A 21054-nucleotide genomic window follows, 5' to 3' on the forward strand; every position below is an offset into this window, starting at 1 on the left:
CTGACTGATGGCAGATGTGAACATATCAGGCATCTATCATGATGAATCTGCAACACAGAGCATGGCTTGTCTCATTCATCTTAAAAAAAATAATAATCCTGATTGCTCCTCTATTTGCAATCCCAAAGTCTTCTGTCTCTTAGAATAGTCCAGAACTTTAGGGTTTTTCCTCTGTAAATGGATTCTGCTCAGAGGAGGTATCAAACACAAGACCAACCATTACAAAGCTGCTCTTAAGTACCATCAGGTGCTGTGTACACACTTTTATTTCAGATAATGCCAATTACCTACCTATGGCATATGAAACAAGCTGGCTCACATTTTCCAAAATGTGACAGTGCTGAGCTCCCTACCTTCAGAATCAGCTCCACCACTTCCGTGTGCACCAGCCCATGGACTGGCTCCCCGTTGACGTGGGTGATCAGATCCCCTTCCCGCAGACCCGCCTCGTTCGCCGGGCCACCTTCCTCCACGTGCTGGCAACGAGAAGGGGATGACTGATTTGAGAAGGGGAACGAGCAAGATTGCTGGCCCAGATCAGACTCAAAGCCCACCCATCCATCTCACCTCCTGCTGCAGCCAGTGCCAGCTGCTTCAAGGAAGTGTGAGAGAAACCACTGACTGGCACAGCCGAGCACAAAACCCTGTGCTCTTCCACTCCTCCCCCAGCATCCTGCAAGTCTTCCCCTGATCCAAGGCAGCCAGGAGGGTTAAGCTGATCAAGAGACCAGCTCTTCCCAAAGCAGAAGGCTTAACACACTTCAAAAAGTTTTTAGTACTTACAAATGTTAACTAGATACTTTAGCTTTACAGACAAACATTCAATCTTTTTCAATTTCTTTGCCATCCCAAATCCAGCATCCTTCCATGTACATGCTGGAACCCAAGGTGGCCAACAGATTTTTAACAAAGACTCTGTGCCATGTGTTTAAGGTGCCTATATTGCATCTCATACTATACAGTTTCTTTTTCCACTTTACATCCTTTATTAACGTATCCAACACCAGATCTTTTCCCCCGTGAACACACTGCCTTTCCCCTGTTGCTGATCAGAAAGGTAAACCTCCTTCACCATGAGGAGACAGATGTGCTGGAGAATGCAGCAACTCTCCCTCTAGCCAGAAAAGACTCCAGATTAATATCTTGGTAAACTCAGCATTTTTCAAGGAAAGCAAGAGAGGGGCAAGGGAAAAAAGTGCAGCCTCAGGTTATACCTCTAGGTAAGAATGAGTGTTAAAAAATGACCAAAGCATATGAAGTCCAAATTGTCTGATGAATACAGAAATACAAGGAACAGAATGGGCCACTTTTACCCTTACTGCATTCTCCCTAACTACACAATTCTAACAACACTGCTTCGGGGAATGGATCATTCCAAGAAGTCATCTATGTTAATAAAAAAGGAACACAGAGATCAAGTACCAGAAGTAATGGGAGGGAAGCGATACAGCCATGGAAACCAGACCTTTTAGCACGGCTCACAACTAAGCCAAGAGCTAAATCCCATGGAAATCAGCATAGCAGCAGTGATGCTTTAAGGCCTGTAATCAATTCCAAGTGACTGCTTGGAAAACCCCAGCAGACTGAACCGATCAGAAGCGGGTTATAATCACTAGCACGAGCCTGAATAAATTAGGCACAATGGGCCCTCATGCAACAACCCCCAATAAAGAGAAAGAGGTATGTACACAGAAACATGCTTTAAAGTATGTGCTGCAGGTGAAAGGTGGTGGATTCATGTAACCAGGAAAAAAAGAAGGAAAGAAAGGTTGCTGTGGTTCTGTGATGGGCTTGAAAACTCCTACAGGAAAACCCAAAACGCCATTATTTTTTTCATTTATTTACAAAGGGTTTCCCCCACCCCAAAAAGACAACTTCGGGTGTGGATAAGGAGAGGGAAAACGGAGTGGCAAAATACAATTTACAAAGCTAAATCCCACAACCTTGGCTAGACGCACTTCTGGCCCCAAGGGTACTCTTTTTAGAAAAGCAGAGACATACCCAGACCATGTGATGCACAGTGTAGATATCACTGTCACCCATATAGACGCGAATGGCGCGCAGAGTGAAACCGTATTTCTTTCCAGCCCGATGGATGATGATTGGTGGTTTCAGGTTTGCGATAGCAGGAGAAAAGTCGCGGCTGGGTGAGGAGTCCCTCGAAGATGGGTTGGAGGAGAGAGAATGAGGTGACATTGGACTGGCCAATGGAGAACACGTGTGGTGATCTACAGTGATGACACAAAGGTGGGCAAAAATTAGGAAACCAGGCCTCCGAAAGAGAGAAAATTCTTGTTAGAGAACAGCTAAGAAACCGTCTGTCCCAATGCTCTTAAAAGCTTGTGGTTTCTTCACCAGAGCTGGGTTTGTCTGCAGCTTCATCTCATTCATGCTTCATAATATAAAAATGAGCAGAGCTTTCGAAAAGGCACATTTGGAGATATATATTTAATACAGCAGCACTGCTCATACAGGATTATGGTTGGGTCACAGTGTTTATTACTTCTCTTGCTGGGATTTACAACCCACCATAAGCATTTGCCATAGACACAACCCCAGAACACTCTGTTTCCAGGTTATGACATAATATCCTCCAACAAAAGATCAGACATCTCTAGATCTTGGTGCATGTTACATACTGGTGCTGAGATAAATCCAAATCAGTTTGTATTAACATAAAAAAAAATCAATAGACAATCAGACAACAACTACTAGACAGTTTTGGTAGTGTTTTAAATTCACAGGGGCAAGAATATTTAACCCTAAAAAATTAGCAACTGCAAGGACTTTGCTGCTGAAAAACAACATCACAAGTGTATTTTAGAGTGAGTTTCCCAAACAAACAGCTGTGGGCTGAACCATCAGATAAACTATCTGACTCTGCTTGCTACTGGAACAACATCCACATTTTAAAATACAAAGCAAATACAAAACTCTCATTTTAAAATGAAGCTGGTCAACATCAGTAAAATAAACCCAAAGAGCAGGAATATTAAATGCAGCTGTAGAAGGGTAATCTCTAATCCATTAAGAAACACCTGCTGAATCGCCCAGCACATATTTACCTGGCAGATGAGAGCAGCTCTGGAGGAACCTTTGCTGGGTGATTAAATACACATTTTAGAGATTTTCACGAGGGAGTTTGTAGTTTGCAGAGTAACCGATGCCTAAACCACAAGAAATGTGATGTGCATCACCACGAGGGTGCCAAGAGCAGGTGCATCCCTGCCTCCAGCTCTCTGGCTGAGAGAGGCATGTGGGCATCGCTCTGCCAGCAGGTTCTGCTCAGTTGGCCCGCTATTCCCTGTTCCCATCTAGGCAGGAACAGGTACAGCCCTGGAAATACAGCATGGTCTTATCCTCTGGAAAGAGGGACAAAGTCCCCGTGGGGTGAGCCTCCTCCTGCTGAACCAGTCTGTCGTAGCTCAGTATGATTAAGCTGTTCTCTAGGAGTTACCACCTGGCTTTGGGAATTGTAAAGGTCTGCCTCTGCTTGTAGACAGAGCCAGGCCAACAATGTAAGTGGTTCAGCTTTGACTCACTTAGTGAGTTATTTACACTATTCAACTCTTGAACACTCAATCTCAAACAAGTTATCTGGAGTTTCTGATACCTCCCAGTGCATGCACCAGAAATGCACCAAAGACATTTCGTTCCTGCCATAGTTTGCATGTGACACCCCCCCCAAAAAATAGTACCTTGAGGGTTAAAATCCTTCTGTGTCCCTATACCTCCTTGCTGCAGCAAGAACCAAGAGACCAGCTCGGAGCCAATTTAAACAAAACCAGGGAAATAACAGGGCCCAGCTGCCATGTGCAGAAGCTGCAGTCAGACCACACACACAACACTCCTGTCTGTGGCACAGCAGTGCTCATCAACCTGCCAGCAGTAAAAGTTACATCTCTCCCCTCCTGCCAGGCAAGGCATTATTCCAGGAGAGCGAAGGGGGAGGATCTGCCTGCAGACCTTTTGTTTAGTGCTTGCAGATTCTGACAATGCCTCACTCAAGGCATTTCTTACCTGAGGGAATCAGGAGAGACAAGGCAGTAGCGGATGCTGATTTAATCACTTTATTGACAGGTCTCGAGGTACGTTTCTCCCCTGATTCCCCAGAGAGCAACCTGTGTCGTGCCCGCCGCACTGCCAAATCGCTGATGGCTTTTGGAGTGGTAAAGTCTGGGCCTTCATTGCTATTACTGCGAGCTCGTGGATCAGAGAAATCTGCAGTGCTCCCAGCTACAGTTTAAATTAAAACAGATTAGAACCACAGGGAATTCCTAACAGTCTATTCCCCTACAGGCAAAATACATTAAATCAAAGTCATGTTTACATGAAGTCCAAGAGTAAATTTTCCTAAGAAGAAACCCCAGGGCTTGAATTTTTATTTACAGAAATGGTGTTATTCCAAACACAGAAAATTAGCGGCTTCTATTCTGTGGAAAAGCTCGCTAATGAAATCACATTGCTCAGTGGCAGTTCCATGAATCCTAAAGCTGTGGTGCAGTTCCACACACCATTTCAATGGGATCGTTCACAGATGAAAACAGGTTTATGGAAAGTGCTCCATTTTTACAACCAGCAAGAACTGTCAATCTTTAAGTTAAAACTGCCTGTAACATAAGAGCCAGGTTCTACTGGAGCTGCACATAAAAAATCCAGTCTAAAAGAACACTAAGGTACTAAAGTCAGGGAGAGTAAAAACGTGGATTGCAAAGACAATCTTAATTTGCCCCCTTCTGTGCACCATTGCAATTTAGTCTGCTATAATTATACAGAAAATGCAAAGTAATCTTGAAGATCAGACCAGGCATGTAACAAGAGCAGATGCAGAGGGTTGAGGTGCTGTGCTCAAGTCCAGTGCCTCAGTCCCCCATGTGATACCTTAAAGGAGCACGGTGAAAATACAGTAATTAGAATTAACAAGGTGCTTAGAAATGAAAGTGGTGAGCATCACAGCAAGTCCACAAGGGAAATTAATCATTCTGTCTTCAAAAGCAAATTTTAAGCAGCGTGCAATAAATAAAGCCTAAGGGCCACATCTTGAACAATGAGGACAGAACAAAACATTGATCATCGTTATTTAAGTGGGCACCACTGCTCTGCATACTAAGTAAAGCAGGAAGTACCACGAAAATAAAAATTCAGAGCAGCATTCCCGCAGACCTCAGTGCCAGATGCCTGTTCAACATTTAACAACCACAGAGTTTCAAATCAGGCTCCCAGACAGTGAAGAACCCGGATTCGGAGGCTGCGTGTGAAAAGGTGCCATGTGCATTAGAGGACTACTCCAAGACAGTAACAGGAATCAAACTCCTTTCAAGCCTCTGACTTGGGGACACCAAAGCAATGGTATCCCTGAATCCCATGCACTAGATTAGAGACTGCTCTGATGTATTAAGCTCAGGGGAGCAGGATGCCCAGGGGAGCTCCACATTTGCCTACTTCAACTTGTAGATACTCAAATTAGCAATGAAAGTGTTCTTGCCATTTTTAATAGCATGTTTCTAGGCTCTTAGTATGACATTAAGAACCTAAGGTTCCACTTATGGCACCTATGGCACCTAAGTATGAAGTAGCTTACTCCTTTTACTCCTGCACGTTTTCTCCTGGGCTTAGTGGAGAACGTGACAGCAGCACCAGGCCTCTTTTGGGAGAATGGGCCATAGAGGGGAATGAAACAATTCTGAATTTCACAGACTGGATTGCAGAAGAAGAATAATGAGATGTGGGGATCTTTGGCTTTACTCCGGAGCAAATTTCCTCCAAGGATTTCCACCTTCTGCTGTCAATCCACCACATCTTCCCAGTGTCCTCCACCTTGTCCATTCTTGCTGCCACTTTGAGTCCTTGCTCAGTATCCCTTCCTTCTCCATCCCCAAGGCAACTGCTTTGCCTGCTTGCTCCTACTTTCTCCCAGCAACTTATTTTCTTACCTAGTTAGTCCTTGTTATTCAACACTCCAATCTAGCCCTTTCCTTAAATATGCCTTCTTTCTCAAATATTATCTTGCCAACCTTCTATTCATCTTCCCCACCCTCTTCCATTAGTCCAAACTTCTCTTTTTTTTCTCCTCACTACTTCCCAGCAGTTCCCAGCTCTGGCCTCCTCTGTTGACAGGAACAGGCAACTCCATTCCCTACCTTTCCTGTGCCCTGAAAGGGACAGGAGCTGGGGACACTCCAGCACCCCAGTCCTGCACCACCATAGGCCAGGGCACCATCACAGGGAAGGTCCAGCTCAGCCCAGTGCTGAAGAACAGTCCTAGGACAGTAAAAGTTCCTGAGAAGTCAAACACTGACTTCTAAGATTCACTCTACTAAATTTAGGCTGCACTCTTCTAAGCCTCCAACTGACTGAATTTTGGCATATTTGGCTGTGACAGAAAGTAGCATGTCCCTGACACAAGCCCCACTTCCCCAGCATATTTCAAGTCTCTACTCTAAACTCTTGGGATGAATAAAACCATGTGAAGCAGGGATCTGTTGGTATGGCTGACACCCCACGTTCTCCAGCTCCAACTCAGCAGTGATCTGTTCTGACTAATGCTTAAATTAATGCTGCCTCAGGTAGGCACCCGGTGGCTGTAAGTAGGCATAGATCATATGGGTCTCAAGCATGAGAAGACTTAAACCAATTTGAAGTGACAGGACTGAAATCTAAGATTTTGGAGAGACGAAACCACTTCTATTATTTCAAAGGCAAGCACATCCACAGAACTGCACTAAAATAACCACTCAGCATGAGACAGTCACATCACCCGACACCCAGACCCAGTTTTACAGAGTTAACCCCTGCAAGCTGACACGGCCTTCTTGGGCACCACCATCCCACTGAGCACGTACCTGTCAGTGTTGAGGTGCTGCTGGCGGCCGTGGAGGGCGTGGCGGGTCCGGCATCACCTTCCAGCGGCAGCTCGTGCTCCACAGGCTGTTCTGGAATGGGCACCGGCAGCCCCTCCCGCGACTGCACGGTGGATAAGAGCATCCCCTCGGACTGCGGCCTCTTGAGGGCGGCTCCCTCGTCCTCCGCGGAGATGGCAAAGCGCGGCATGTCGAGGAGCCCCGAGCAGCGCCGCCGCACCGTCAGGGGAGGGCTGGAGTCGCTCTCCGTGTGCGAGGACTCGGACATGGACAAGCGCTTACGCAATCTAAGAGAGGAACCAAGACGGAGCCCCCCCAGTTAAACCAGGGGGATAACGAACAAACCCACCCAAAGCCAATTTGAGGTGAGGTTAGGTAACCAAGCTTCACCATCGGGACTCAAAACAACAAAAGGCTTGGGGCATCACATGAATTTAGATTTCCAACATATTCCATTGTTAAGCTTCTAAGAAAGGAAGGAATAAAACCAAAGAAAAATACAGTACAATGAACATGATATTAAATGTTATAAAAATCACATTACAAAATGCAAATCATCATCCATGCTCCTTTTGGAATTAGGTGAACTTTTCTTTCAAAGTTGCTGTAAATTTGAAGCCAGGAAGGCCTGATGCAAGATGAAGTGCACCTCAGTCAAGAGTGTAATCTATAAAATGTTTTTGTTTTTAATGGAGTCACACGGACTAGGTCACTGCCACACTTTATTCTCTTTCTAATGCCAAACGTTAGTGTAAAAGCTTTACACTTTAAAAGCAAAAAAATGAGAGATATCCCATTTCTAAGGTAAATTGACAATTATTTCAGTAATGCTAGAAACAAGGTCAGCATTCAAATTCTGGGTATTCATATATTTTACTGACATTTTTTTATTAGAGCACAAGATTTTTGGAGCATATTCTGAACTTCTGAAACTTTGATCTTTCCTAATGGTTTCTCTACTTTGTAACAAGTGGTAAAAGTCTGGCAATACCAGACTTTGGAGTAATTTAAGAAAAAAACTGATGTGGGTACCTCTCTGATGTAAGTGGTCTTTCCACAAAGGAAACCTGTACTTAAGGTTAGAACACCTTTAAATTCATTAAAAGTATTTGCTACAAACTCAGAAGATGTTAGCACTTAACTAGATACATTTAAGGACGGTATCACTTCCACACATTCATTTTTAGCTATTCTATTCCAGGCTTCCCCTGTGGAAATACCACATATCGACCTAACAGTGGTCATAGGAACTTTTGGCACAGGTTGGCCTTTCTTTAGATGCTGTGAGAAACCAGAAGGCTTAGTTCTACAGGACTTACATTTCAGGAGACCCAATCACCCAGCTGCGGTCTCGGCTCTTCAGGCCACCAAGGCTGTCCAGTCTGTCGTCTTTCTCTTCGCTCAGGCTCCGTTTAGTTGGTGGTGGAGTCTTCCTCTCCTCGTGGATGGAAAGACGTTCCATGCTGCTGTACACCTGTGCATAGGAAAAGATCCCTCTGTACAGGGAAAACAAACCCACAAGGCCTTTTCTGATCAAGGGGTAAAATCTCTTCTCAAAATGGAAGGTACTCCTTGAAAGCATGAACTTGGTAACGTTCTTTGACCAAATAACACAGTACAGATGTGACATGCTCGAGGTGTGCCAGGGAGGAAAGGCAAAATGCAAGCCTCGGGAACATTAAACATGCTTTTCTACAATAGCACCCAACACCTCTCCTCTGAAAACACAATAGAAATACTAAAACTTTTGGAAATTACTTGATTTTTTTTGTTTTGTTTTAATGATTCTCAAATCTAAGAGGAACTACTGCTGAAAAGACAGCTCCAAAACTCTTGAGGGCTGGCATCTGGATCTTGAAATCTTACAATACAAATTCACTTCAGTGATAGGCATCATGCTCATGACCCCATTTCATTATCATCAGTCTATCAGCATTGCCCCAAGCTTATTTCAGAACAAAAAAGTCCTGCCCTCCTCAAGGAATCTACTATAAGGCTGACAGCTTAATGAAAGTGCCTTTCTTGGTTTTACAGCCGTCTTTAAATAATTAAATGATTAAGCAAAAAAAATCCATCCTTTTAAAACTACACTTGACTGTGGACCTAATTTACATAAGAAGAGATTAATGAAAATAATGTTATTAAAAATTCAGAGCATCAACAAGATAACTATTAATAAATCATATGGCTGAATTGTCAGACAAGAATTTCAAAATATAATGAGCCTTTTATGCCTCCCACATTACAAATGCTGTATAATTTTCCAGGTCTTAAAAAAAATTCATTAAAAGTGAACTTTTTCCCTTTGTGGCAAAAACACTGAACCCTAAAGAAAAGCTTCAGTCTAACAAATGAATAATACTCATGGTGAGAAAAGGCAGATGAAAGAAACCCCTACGTACTCATAAGAACTTTTTCAAAACACCAGCTAATCCTCAGGTCCAATTTTAAACATACTTTTGATGATGCAAATCAGGAGCAACTCCAAAAAATTAAGAGTAACTGTTATTTAAACCACTGCAGCCTGGTTGAGGACAAAGAAGAACAAACTGGTCCTTAAAAACTTACTTCAGTAGTGGAAAAACTGGAGGAACTGTCATGAAAAAAATGAAATATCTTTCAGAGCTCTTAAGTAAAATTCCTACTCCCATCTCACTAAGAGGGAAATACAATTCACAGGGCAGCCAGCCTTAAAACAGCATTTCTTCTCCCTTCTCCCCCTCCCAAACATACCATATTTTATCCAAGCTAACAGTGGAGTTGTACTATTTTAAAATGTCTGTAATTCCAATTTTTTATTTCAGAACACCTGAGTAAGAATGAAAGACCTGTACAGCCCTGAATCCAGAATGTGTGGCTACAAGGGACCTCCTCAGGGCTTCCTGCCCATTTCCCCACCTCAGAGCAGAGTTCACTCTCTTCTAACACCCGACCGATGTTTCTCCAACTTGTTCTTAAAAATCACCAGAGATGGAAACTCTACAAATTCCCCAGGCAACGTGTGCCAGCACTTAATTATTGTTCAGTATTGGAAGCTTTTTCTTACCATTTACCCTATACCTCATTTGCACCCATCATTTCATATCAGTTCTGTGTAGAACAGGAAGACCAATGTACTCCTTTCCTTCCAGCAGTTATGTATGGTTAGGTTTTATGTTTTAGATCTCAGGTCATTCTTGTTGCTTTCCTCTGGACTCCCTTTTACTGGTCCATGCTTATTTTCAAGAACATTGCCCAGAACAGGCCAGAATACCCCAGCTATGGCCTTCCTACTGCTAAACCCAGTATGGAAACTGCCTTTTCCTTCAATAATTTGGCACATGTAAATCATGAGGCACTATATGCCCAGAACCTGTTCTTTGAAATGGTCACTCTGTCTTTTGTTCCTCAGGCTGTATTTGAGACAATGAACAGCAGCAGAGATGTAAACTTCACCCTTGTTCTTACCCCCTTTGATTTTAAACCATTATTCCAAATGTCAGAATCCATTTTCATCCCAATACCATCTTGTCACCTACTGGAAGACCCTTTCAGAATGACACTGTTCAAAGCAAATAAGCTTTGGATACTCCCTGTGCCAGCATCCAAGTCATTAGTAAATCAAACTGTATCAGAAGCAGAAGAGACCTCTGCAGTACCCTGCATATTGCTGAAACATTAGGAAATACAAAATGTAATTCTCCAATTACTCTGGTACTCACCTTCTAATAGGCCCCCAACTACCACAGAATAAACAACACACAGTTTTCTTCTTTCCTCAGGGAATACATGCTGTGCAATTCCACACACTACCCATATGATTAAAATCTACCCCATACAAAGCAACGGGACCGTGTTCCTCTCTAGATTCTTTTCTTTCATCAAGTCAGCACGCTCCTACCTTGCTGAACCTTGGTGAGCATGAGGAGAACTGCCGAATTTCCACGTGATCATCATCATTAGTGTCCTCCTCTTCCTCTGAATCCAGATGTTGGTACCGTTCCGAACGGGCTGGGAAGCAGACATGGCACGTTGCATCAGTGCAGGGAGTGTTGATAACTCACACCTCAAGCATTCCTACTGCTCTACTTAAGGAACTTCAAATGTTCATACACCACAAAGGGTATTTCCCTTAATACTGAAACATACCCAGCCAGTTTTGCTCATCCTGTGCAATTACCAGTGAATATCTCCTTGGCACGGAATTTATCTTATACCATCAGTTGTATTACATTCTGGAAGCAGCTGATACTCAGAAGCTGCCTCATCCTGCAGACCCTTCATAGGAGGGATATTTCTTCCCTACAGCAAACAATCATATGGAAGGACACATGGAAACAATTCACTGTGCCACTTTCCAATAAACAGCTTTTTGATTGTACAAAGTCTGTCCTGCATACATACATACGAGCCCACTTTAAAAAATAAAAATATTTACCCCAAAAAAATATTTCCTCTTCTCCATCCTACAACTAGAAAAAGGATTAGATTTTGTGAAAGAAAATGGGCGAGCAGCCAATATGCAAAGCTATTTTTAATGCAAAAATCTAAACTGCCTCCAAAGAGATTTTGTGCTTTGAGATTTGCAGCACTGGATTTCTAAGCCAGCCACACCGGATTTTGTAGGGTGGGCGTTAATAAGTTTGGCTACAGAAAGCTGATAGCTACACTGAGCCAAATCTGAGGCACCATATCAGCCAGAAAGCTACTTTTATAAATTCTAAATTTTTTTGCATTAGGGTTTATAACAGCAACGCCAATTCTTATCAGTGTCTTTGTGAGATATTTCCTGATGTGAGAATTCCAGCCTTTATGAAGGACTCACATCAAAGTCACCCGACAACCTGCTGAGCATTCCTGGGCACATGGGGGGTTTACCATCATTCCCTATTTGACAGACCAGTGATTTGCAGCCCTGAACACAACGTGGTGCTTTTACCCACCAGCATCTGCTCATGGCTGCTCTACTGGGCCTCTCCCAGTCGTTGGTCCAAACCTGAGTGGACCAGAGCTCAAGTTTCCATGTCGAGTAAGTCCAGTTAGTGGTGGGAACACCCCACCACCTTGGTTTCTACCTATATGTTGTACCAGTACAACCTCAACAGGTGTAAAATCCACCTTTGCCCCCTCTGCACAGCTTGACTCAAACTGGTGTCTGCAGCAACCACACAGAGATGTCTCAATCCTTCTCTCTCTCCCATCCTACCTCTCCATCCAACCCCTTACCTAAAAGCCCCTTCCCCAAACTGGAAGAGCACTGTCTAAATGGGATCACTGTTCTTGTAGAGTGGCTGCAGGCAGGCTGCTCCCTCCTTCCCTTTCCCCCTAGCAAAGTGCAGGAGCTGAGCAAAAATGTGCTTCATACAAATTCAACCAGTCTCACGGCCCAAGGATGGAAGAGATTCCATTGAAGTAGAGCAGAAATCTCCATAGCTTAGGGAACTGAAATAGCCCAGTATCATCCTGTTCTGCAGATGGAGTAGGGAAAAGATCCCCTGTCCCAGTGACAAGTCCAAACCCTCTCCACCTGCTCAGCTCCTCCAGTCAAATGAGAAAACCTAGGGAGCGGAGGCTCTGGGAACAGAGAGATCTCCATCCCTCCCATGACGCTCCTCCCTTCTCTCCCAAGAGCACTGACTCTGTCTGCTGCTTATCTTGAAATACCAGGAATCTTACACAGCACTGATACCATGGCAGTTCCCAGACATTTATACACACCAGACAGACACTTCACTTCATATCACATTAGAGTTAATAATACTAAAGTGATATACTTGCAGTGAAAATAATTTAAATTACTTTAAATCTCTTAAGAATTTTCCCTACATACTTGTCTTCAAGGTTTAGGGTTTGTTTTGGGTTTTTTTAAAAACATTTTTTGGCTGAAAACGGTCACTAGGGAAAGATCATATTGCTCAGAAACTCAAGGAATTTGGATTTACCAAATGCTTTGGAAGAAGTGTAATAAACCCAGCATGACAACGGCAGCACCTCTCCCCGCAGGGCCATGGCTGGCAGGACTACAGGCACCAGTGAAAGGCCAACTGACTTCAGCAGCAACATTTTTTTCATTTAAAATTAATTTTCCTTCAAAGAAACCTTACTTGGCATTCAACAGAAACTTTTTAAGGCAATTTCCATCAATGGTTTTATTCAATTTCTAACAATGACTTATCTCTAGCAATTTCAAAAATGAAATATGCACAAGAAATACGATGCCATTTAGGCTAAATCTTTAGTCTTACTGTCAAAATAGCTTGTGTCATCCTCAGATTCCAACTGTGGGATGAATTCAGCTTTCTGCCGAAGTAATCCATTCCAGTCCAAATCTTTAAAGAACCGATGCTGTTTCACTTCAAAGGCACTACCTGAAATAAGCACCTTTTATTGCAGAGTATTTCTTTCAGCATTTGCATAACATGAAAAACAAACCCTAAAAATATCAAGAGCCTAAGAGAATGTACTCGAGTACACTTAAGTCACGCATTTTCCAGGAATTTTGAGAAACAACTTATCCTTTTACCAAAGTGGTCATGCAGGATAAAATCTGAACAAGATTTCCTCCTTCCCACCTCCTTTTCCTGTTTAACAACAACACATGACTAAACTGGGTGGAAGACAGCATCTGCTATTTATATTCCACAGAAAGTTGGAAGACTTAGAATGATTAACATCTTAATTTAAAGTTTCCGAATTCTAAATCTCATCTTGTTCATAACTGAATACAGAGAGAAAACTCGGAGAGGTACTTAGCATATGAGTGACTTCACTGTTGTGAATAAACTCATTCATATGCTTAGAACAAGGCAAGGCCTTACAAATCTTCTTGAATTAGTATCTTTTTGTTATTAACCTCAGAAGCTTGGGTACCCAGAAGGAAAAACTAAAGACTGTCTACCAGTATGTGCATTTTTTTCCAAATGAAATTAATATTCATAAAAGATGTTACTGTCTTTTTTAAAAAGAGAAGAAAGAGCAGAGGAAAAGAGATAAAAGGTTTGCTGAGTGCCAGTGGCACTACAACACGCCAAGTGAAACAGCAGCCTCAGCATTACAGGTATATAAGAAATCAAAGAAATCAGTCCATCAACTCATTTTATAAGGCAAGAAACTCTACATCTTTTCCATGACAGCAACATCTTTCAAGTACATGGATTTTAAGTAGAGAAGAACATGTGAAAACCATCTGATAGCATTATTAATTCATGATCTATTCATCACCCTTGTGTGCACGTGTGCTAAGTCTGCTGGATACATGTGCCTCTTGGAATTTCATATATATATATATATGAAATATATATATATGGGGGATATATATATATGACATATATGTGGGGGGTGTATATATATATGTGTATATATTTTTATATATATATATATATGGGGTTTCTCCTTAAAGTCTAGTTTCAAATTGAAAATCCCAAATTAAATCAAACTAATCAAATCAATGAAAGAACTGTGCTGTGAAGCCACAGCATTACACAGATTATTTTAAAACAAGGGTGTAGCTAGAGATTATTTATGGTTATTTACTATGAGGAAACAAGAAGTGTTGGTTTGTAAAACTTTAAATCTGACCTCATAATACAGAAAGACTGACATACAGATCTGGCTTAGCCAAAAAGTTTATCAGACTTTGCTGTGTGTTTGGAGAACTCTATAGTACAGGCCCCTAGGAATGGGAAAGTTTTCCTTTTATTATATCCAGGAATTCACATCCATGGTGGGGATTAAGCCCCTAGTCAAAGAGAATTTCAAAGAAATCTGATTATACACTGCTCAAATGGAGATACACCCCTCAAGCCTATAATGGAACAGCACAAATCAGAGAAGTTATGTTGCCAAGCTGACAGTGCCCCTCTCGTTTCCCAAACTAGACAGCAATATCTGCCTGATTCATGAACATTTGACACTAATTCTCAGAGCTTCATCACACGAGATTCATTGAATCCAGTATAAACTGTGCCCCAGCTCTAGATGAGCATTTTTCAACACTGGTGTGTGTTCATCACTGGCAAGGTAACTGCTTCTCCTGCTTCTGGCCACTTTCCTACATGCACAAGGATCATACCTGTTCCCATTCTTTCCAGAGGATTTTGTCGGAGAAGTTTAGAAATGAGGTCCTGGGCATCTGGTGGCAGTGCATCATCACCTTCTGGCCAGGCAATTTCATCTGGGGACAAAAAGAGACTTGACATTTTCTACCAGCTTCCTGACTAATTTGAATAACCATTCACATCCCTCTAATGCAAAGTGCAGTGTTCAGAACTGCCCCAGAAGCGTAAATACCTTGAATGCAGCAGCTTGCATACTTAATATAATTCAGGCATTGACATTTTCCAAAATGCATAAAATTTAGCATCAGTTAAAGCTACTGTCAATCCAAGCAGTGCTTGTGGAGAAAAAAAAAGCATTAAGGACTCTATTAATAAAGTATGAAATGGGACTTCCATGACAATCCATAAACAATGACAGTGACAATACTGTGGCTGTATCTCGTGCCCGCACATTCCACAGCTGTTACACTTGGAACAGAGAGAACAATTCACAGGTAATGATTTCATGCATCATATTTAGTTCTTTGCTGAAATTTGCTTTTCACAGAGGACATTTGCCAAGTGTGTTAAAAATTTACGGTTTCAGAAAGCATTCCCAGTAGGAAATGTTTTCACTGGCATATTCACTGAGTGAACACGAAGCAATCATCACAAAGCAAGAAGGAGATAGGTTTTAAAAGCCACAAGACGTGAAGGTAACAAGTACAACAGCTTCAATGTATTGTACTCAGAATTTCCTTTTATTTCATTTATACAAAATTACTAATTGACTGGCTTTTGGACTACAGAAACAATAATCAAAATCAGACTGAATTAGACCAGTTGGTGGTTGCTCCTTTCACATTCTCCATCAAAGAATGGAGAATGAACTTAAATCGAGAATTAACTTAAAGTTAAAAGACAGAACAGAAAAATCCTCAAATATTTTTCCTCAGTCCCACAAGGATTTGTATGACTCCCACACCATGCATAGTGACAGAACTATGTACCAAGATGTTAAGCAACTCATCAACTTCCCATAGCTGAAATCAGACAGATGCTACTTTGACCCAGAAAGTCAGAAATACTAAAAATTAAACCCCATTATTTTACACCTGCTCCTTCCTGACTAAACCGCGGACCCTCGATATTTTCAAGGTTTTACTTCACAGCACACTTTGAAACCCCTTCAGAGCCAGAGCAGAAATATGTACATACCACTGATCACTTGTCCAAACAGCTCTTCAGGTGTGTCCCCAAAGAAAGGAACGCAGCCAACCAGAAACTCATACAGGATAATTCCCATGGCCCACCAGTCCACGGGCTTCCCGTAGCCCTGGCGCAGGATCACTTCTGGTGCAATGTATTCTGGAGTCCCACAGACCTCAAGAGAAACATGCAAGAAAGCCATAAATTTACAAATTGCCAAATTCACGTCAAAGCTTACTTCTGTGTTGTTGTTTTTTTTTCTTCCCCCCCCTCAGAGCTTTACAAGGAAGTTATTAATGTTTTGCCACTAACCACTTCATGCTGTGAACTACTTCCATGGAGCAAGAGCCTATATCTGAAGGACACACTACCTGCCTGCACAGAAATAACGCCACATGAAATGAAATGTTCCTAGTGTGGACGTGCCAGCTAAGTAGTTCTTTGGTGCATGTAAAGTAAAGCATATGGGAAAAATGCATATTCTGTGTGTTTAGGTCTGTCTGCTTGATGGATGTCTGCTGGCACAGCAACAGCTATCAGGAACTGAGTTTTGACAAACCTCTCACATTTCTGTGCTAGCAGAATTTAGTTTCACAGATGCAGAATTAGCAGCACAGCATGATTACACACTTCAGCCTTAAACTTGGGAGGTACAGCTGGCATGGACAACAGCTAAGGAAATCACATTGGAAGATCTAAGTTGCCTGGGGCTTAGAAGCAGCAACAAGAATAACAAAATAGTTGTAAAAAAATACAACACTGCAAAGTGCGAGACCGTGATCTAGTGACCAAAGACAATTCTGTTAGAAAAAGCATCCTTATTCAGAAGCAAAGGAAGACAGTAACCCAGGATCATTATGAATTAACACTTGGCACAGCTAAAAAAGAAAAACTCAGCTCTGATCCCAGGTGTTTTCAGAGGAGTGAAGTATTTTTTAATCCCATTATACAAGGCACTGGTGAGCCTGCATCCAGAACAGTTTCTGTCAGCTGTGCCCAGGAAACATCAACTCAAACTTAAAGAGGTACATGGAAGAGCTCTTCATTCATCAAAGGAAAATCTGTCGTGTTAGCTGGAACAACTTAGCTGGTTAAGCCTAGTAAAACGAAGGCTAAGGAGAAAAATGACCCTTAGTAAATATCATGGGGATAAAAATCAATGTCTAAGCTATTAGACAAAATTACAAGAAACATATAGAAACTTGCCATGAACTTTCTAAGCACCAGAAGGGGGAGATCGTGGAACAACCTTCCAGCAAAACACACGTTACATCCTAAACCAAATTCTGTTTACACCCGAACTGCTGCCTGGGCCACCCTTTCAAAATCCTAAAGTAAGAGCTAAAGTGCATCACTCCAAAACAAGAAACTGAAGTAACAAACAATAACAATTTATCCACAAACATTAGAATGGACTTACATCTTTTCCTCCCATTCTACAACACACAGCACAGCGTGGAGGCAGAGGAGTGCTACAAACTCTGATTCCATCCCAAGACAGAATGCTGCATCTGATCCCACATCAATGGACAAAATTTTTCAGCTTACCTGCTTGTCCAGGAATTCCCTGGTATCCTTCTCAATGTGTCCCTCATAAAGATTGGTTGTAAGACTCATTAACCCAATTTTGGACAGTCCAAAGTCTGTTAGTTTAATGTGACCCATGGAAGTTATCAGGAGACTAGAAGAAAGAGAAGTAAAATAATCCAACACTCAATTAATTGTTTCCTAAAAGCAATTTAAAAAACCAGAAGAACATGAGCTAGTGCTAAGATCTCAGTGTTACATCCCTATTAAACACCTGGAAGAAATGTCCTATGCAACTGAGTATCATAGAGCAGCCAAGGCAACTAGGAATGAGACTACCTTCTGCCATAATTTCATCAGTGCAGCAACAGCTTTGAGATAATATCTAAATACATTCTTCCCACCCTTTCTCAGTGCCTATCTGGTTCTACATCAGTAGCAAGAGACTCCACAAAATCTCCTACATGTGAGATGCCACTGAAGATCTCCCCTCTCCCGTCACCTACAGAGAAAGCCCCTGAAGGATTAGCTCTGTCCCTCCACCTTCTGAGGGGGCTAAAGACTTACTTATCAGGTTTTAGGTCACGGTGAACAATCCCATAATTGTGTAGGTACTCCAAAGCCAGAACAGTCTCAGCAAAATACATCCTTGCCATATCAACAGGTAGGGCACCAATGTTCTTGAGAAGCGTAGCACAATCACCTCCTAGAAAAAGAGTGGCACAGGTGGCACAGTGAAATGGCAGATATCAGGAAGAAAAAACAGCTATGGGTCTGCAAAACTAGATTAGACTAAGTTTTCTAAAGGTTGTATCTCTCAACCCTCTTAGTACGAATTCTGAATCTCTCTCTACACTCCATCTTGAACTCAAACCAAATACTAAAATCTTAGGAGAACTGAGATCCATGTATGTTGGGCTGGCCTGCACAAGGACTGTACAGATGCCATTTGCAAACTAAGCAAGCCTTGAAGAAAGGGCAGCTCATGACTGCTTGGTCTCTCTATAAATTCCTTTGCTTCCCACCACCAGGTTATTACTATCAATATAGAAATATACAGTGACTGATACAGTAACACAGTGAAATATGATGTGTGGTGTGTATATACATTATATATACTAGCGTAGCAATATTCAAATATAATACAGTAATATATTATTTCTGATATGCAAGCTTCTTAAAGTAGTAAGTAAACACCTCTACGACTCCTAACTGGCTCTCCCAACACATGCAGAGGCAGCCATCCCTTTGGACACAGTGGCAGACATGGAAATAAGCCTGTGGACCCCTGATTCAGGTTCCTTAAGGAACATTGGTCACACATTTCATTTGACCTTCATCACTACTTGCGAAGAGGAATTATTATTAAAATTTCCTATTGTCAATACCTCTGGTTTCATTCCACTAATTTATCTGAAAGAGCACTGATACAATAACTATAAGCTTATTTCTCATCCAGCCAAGCAAGCAAGGCATAAGAAATTAATCCTATCCACCAGTGGAAAAATATTGCTTACAATAAGATATAGTGATAAAACAAAATCAAATTATATTCCAAAGGATAAGCAAAACAAACAAAAGAAAAACCCAACCCCAGCATAAAATAGCAGTTTATTTTTTAAAAGGCTGCTAAAGAACAAAGACTGTGTTTCTCAAAATGCCTTTTTCTAACTGCAATGCCAAGCAAACATCTTATGGATCTTGCCGTGCCATCCCACGGGAGAGTGGGAGAATTTCTTTTCAGCGAGGACTGGAAAGTTCATGCTGACTTCTGACCTCAGCAGCTTTCTACATGTGGCTTTATGTTTGCTCAGCAAAACTGCAGCCACGTTGGATCAGTCACAGGGATTCACACTATGCAGCCACCCCACCTAAGGACCCTCGGCCGGCGTGGACAGTGACAGCCGTACCTTCCACGTACTCCATAACCATGCACAGGTGCCGCTTGGTCTCAAAGGAGCAGAACATGCTGACCACAAAGGGGTTCTCGGCAAACGTCAGGATATCTCTCTCCACAAAGGCCTGCTGGATCTGGTTTCTCAGGATTAGGTTCTGCTTGTTGATCTTCTTCATGGCAAAACGCTGACGGGTGGTCTTGTGCCGCACCAAATACACCGCCCTGGAAAACAACGCGCCAAGAGGAAAAGTTCCAGTTTCAGTTCAAGCTGGTTTGTCGTGCTTTTAGGTTTGGAGTTCTTTGTGGTTTTGTTGTTTTGTTGGGTTTTTTTTAAACAAGGACTGTAACTGTTTTGAATGGATCTTAACAGAGTTATCCACGACTCCATAAAGTCCCATTTCAGTGGCAAGCTTCCCTAGAAAAGAAGGAGCCCCATGATGCTTCCTTCCCAAAGCTACTCTGCCTTCCTGACTAAAGCAACATTTTTGCTGATGTGCCTAACAAGGAGATATTTCAAACACAAATGTCACAAACTTCCTTAAGCATCATTGCAGAGAAACATGTATTTCTCAACACTACAGTCACCATTTCTCTTTAAAAAGTTGTCAAAAACGTATGGAATCAGCACGATTTCTTTCCAAGCTCCATAAAATTAATTTGATGCAGCACTGTCACTGGGGAATTCCTTCAGTAAAGTATCTCTTACATTTCTATCATTTGCAGATCATTAGATTCCTGCACATTAATAATACAGTTTGCAAATAAAATTTTCATCCAGTTTGCCTGCCTTATTGAATCAGTACTTGTTTCCTTTTCTCTGGAGTACATTACATTTAACATGGCATTGTGCCTCACCAGCAGCTGACTATAAAATACACCCAGGATGAAGACAGATGTAACAGCTTCTCTCTCCCCTTTTACAAAGTTACATGAGGCTTGTGCAGAAATATGACTGAAAAGATAAAATCTTCTTGTCTAATAACATGGCTCTTCAACATGCTCTGTTGTGTCTTCACTGACTAAAAACATCTTTACACTTTTCCCACATATAATTTTTAAAAAGTGAGTGGATGTTAACTAAGCACCCACTTCCACAAAACACTCAAGCACATGCTCAGGTTTTGTTGTTACGACTTTCTGAGTATCACTGCTTTTCAGTAACAGCCTAATGACCTCATTGGTAAGGATTTACGAACTGCAAAGAGTAAGGAACTGTCTTTTAAAATTCTGGATAGGTTTGTATGAGCAGTTAAAGTTTTAACTGACTGAATTCATACTTGATTCTTCAATGGACAATAAAATCTAATGGCTTTTTTGAGCTCCTCACAGTAGATTTTCCCCAGTGTAATTCTAGCATTTCTTTTAGCATTTCAAGTGCTCACAAACAGCTACATGTGTTATACATACAATCTGGAAGAATGGAAAAGCATAAACTACTTCTTCCTCAATATTCCTGCTGTTTCAATCAATCATCAATAATATTTGCAGGTACAGAATCTTACCCTCACTCATTTAGCCTTTAACAAAATACAAGTCACAGAACTTA

At 41.8% G+C, this 21054-nt stretch overlaps 1 protein-coding gene across 9 annotated transcripts in view; it reads right to left on the reverse strand.

The window, feature by feature from the left end:
* MAST2 (microtubule associated serine/threonine kinase 2) overlaps positions 1–21054 on the reverse strand; it is a 192297-nt gene that overhangs the window by 7721 nt on the left and 163522 nt on the right. For all 9 annotated transcript variants that reach the window (XM_017824605.1, XM_017824607.1, XM_017824606.1 and 6 more), the window contains 12 exons: positions 19522–19730; positions 18179–18317; positions 17633–17765; positions 16094–16259; positions 14911–15012; positions 13085–13207; positions 10741–10850; positions 8180–8334; positions 6843–7147; positions 4021–4236; positions 2002–2228; positions 354–476 (listed from right to left, as the gene is read on the reverse strand). In XM_017824605.1, the coding sequence (XP_017680094.1) occupies positions 354–476; positions 2002–2228; positions 4021–4236; positions 6843–7147; positions 8180–8334; positions 10741–10850; positions 13085–13207; positions 14911–15012; positions 16094–16259; positions 17633–17765; positions 18179–18317; positions 19522–19730 (2008 nt within the window). The remainder of the gene's footprint in view (positions 1–353; positions 477–2001; positions 2229–4020; positions 4237–6842; positions 7148–8179; positions 8335–10740; positions 10851–13084; positions 13208–14910; positions 15013–16093; positions 16260–17632; positions 17766–18178; positions 18318–19521; positions 19731–21054) is intronic.

The sequence above is a fragment of the Lepidothrix coronata genome, unplaced genomic scaffold (genome assembly GCF_001604755.1).
Source record: "Lepidothrix coronata isolate B3197 unplaced genomic scaffold, Lepidothrix_coronata-1.0 Scaffold112, whole genome shotgun sequence".
Taxonomy (NCBI): Eukaryota; Metazoa; Chordata; class Aves; order Passeriformes; family Pipridae; genus Lepidothrix; species Lepidothrix coronata.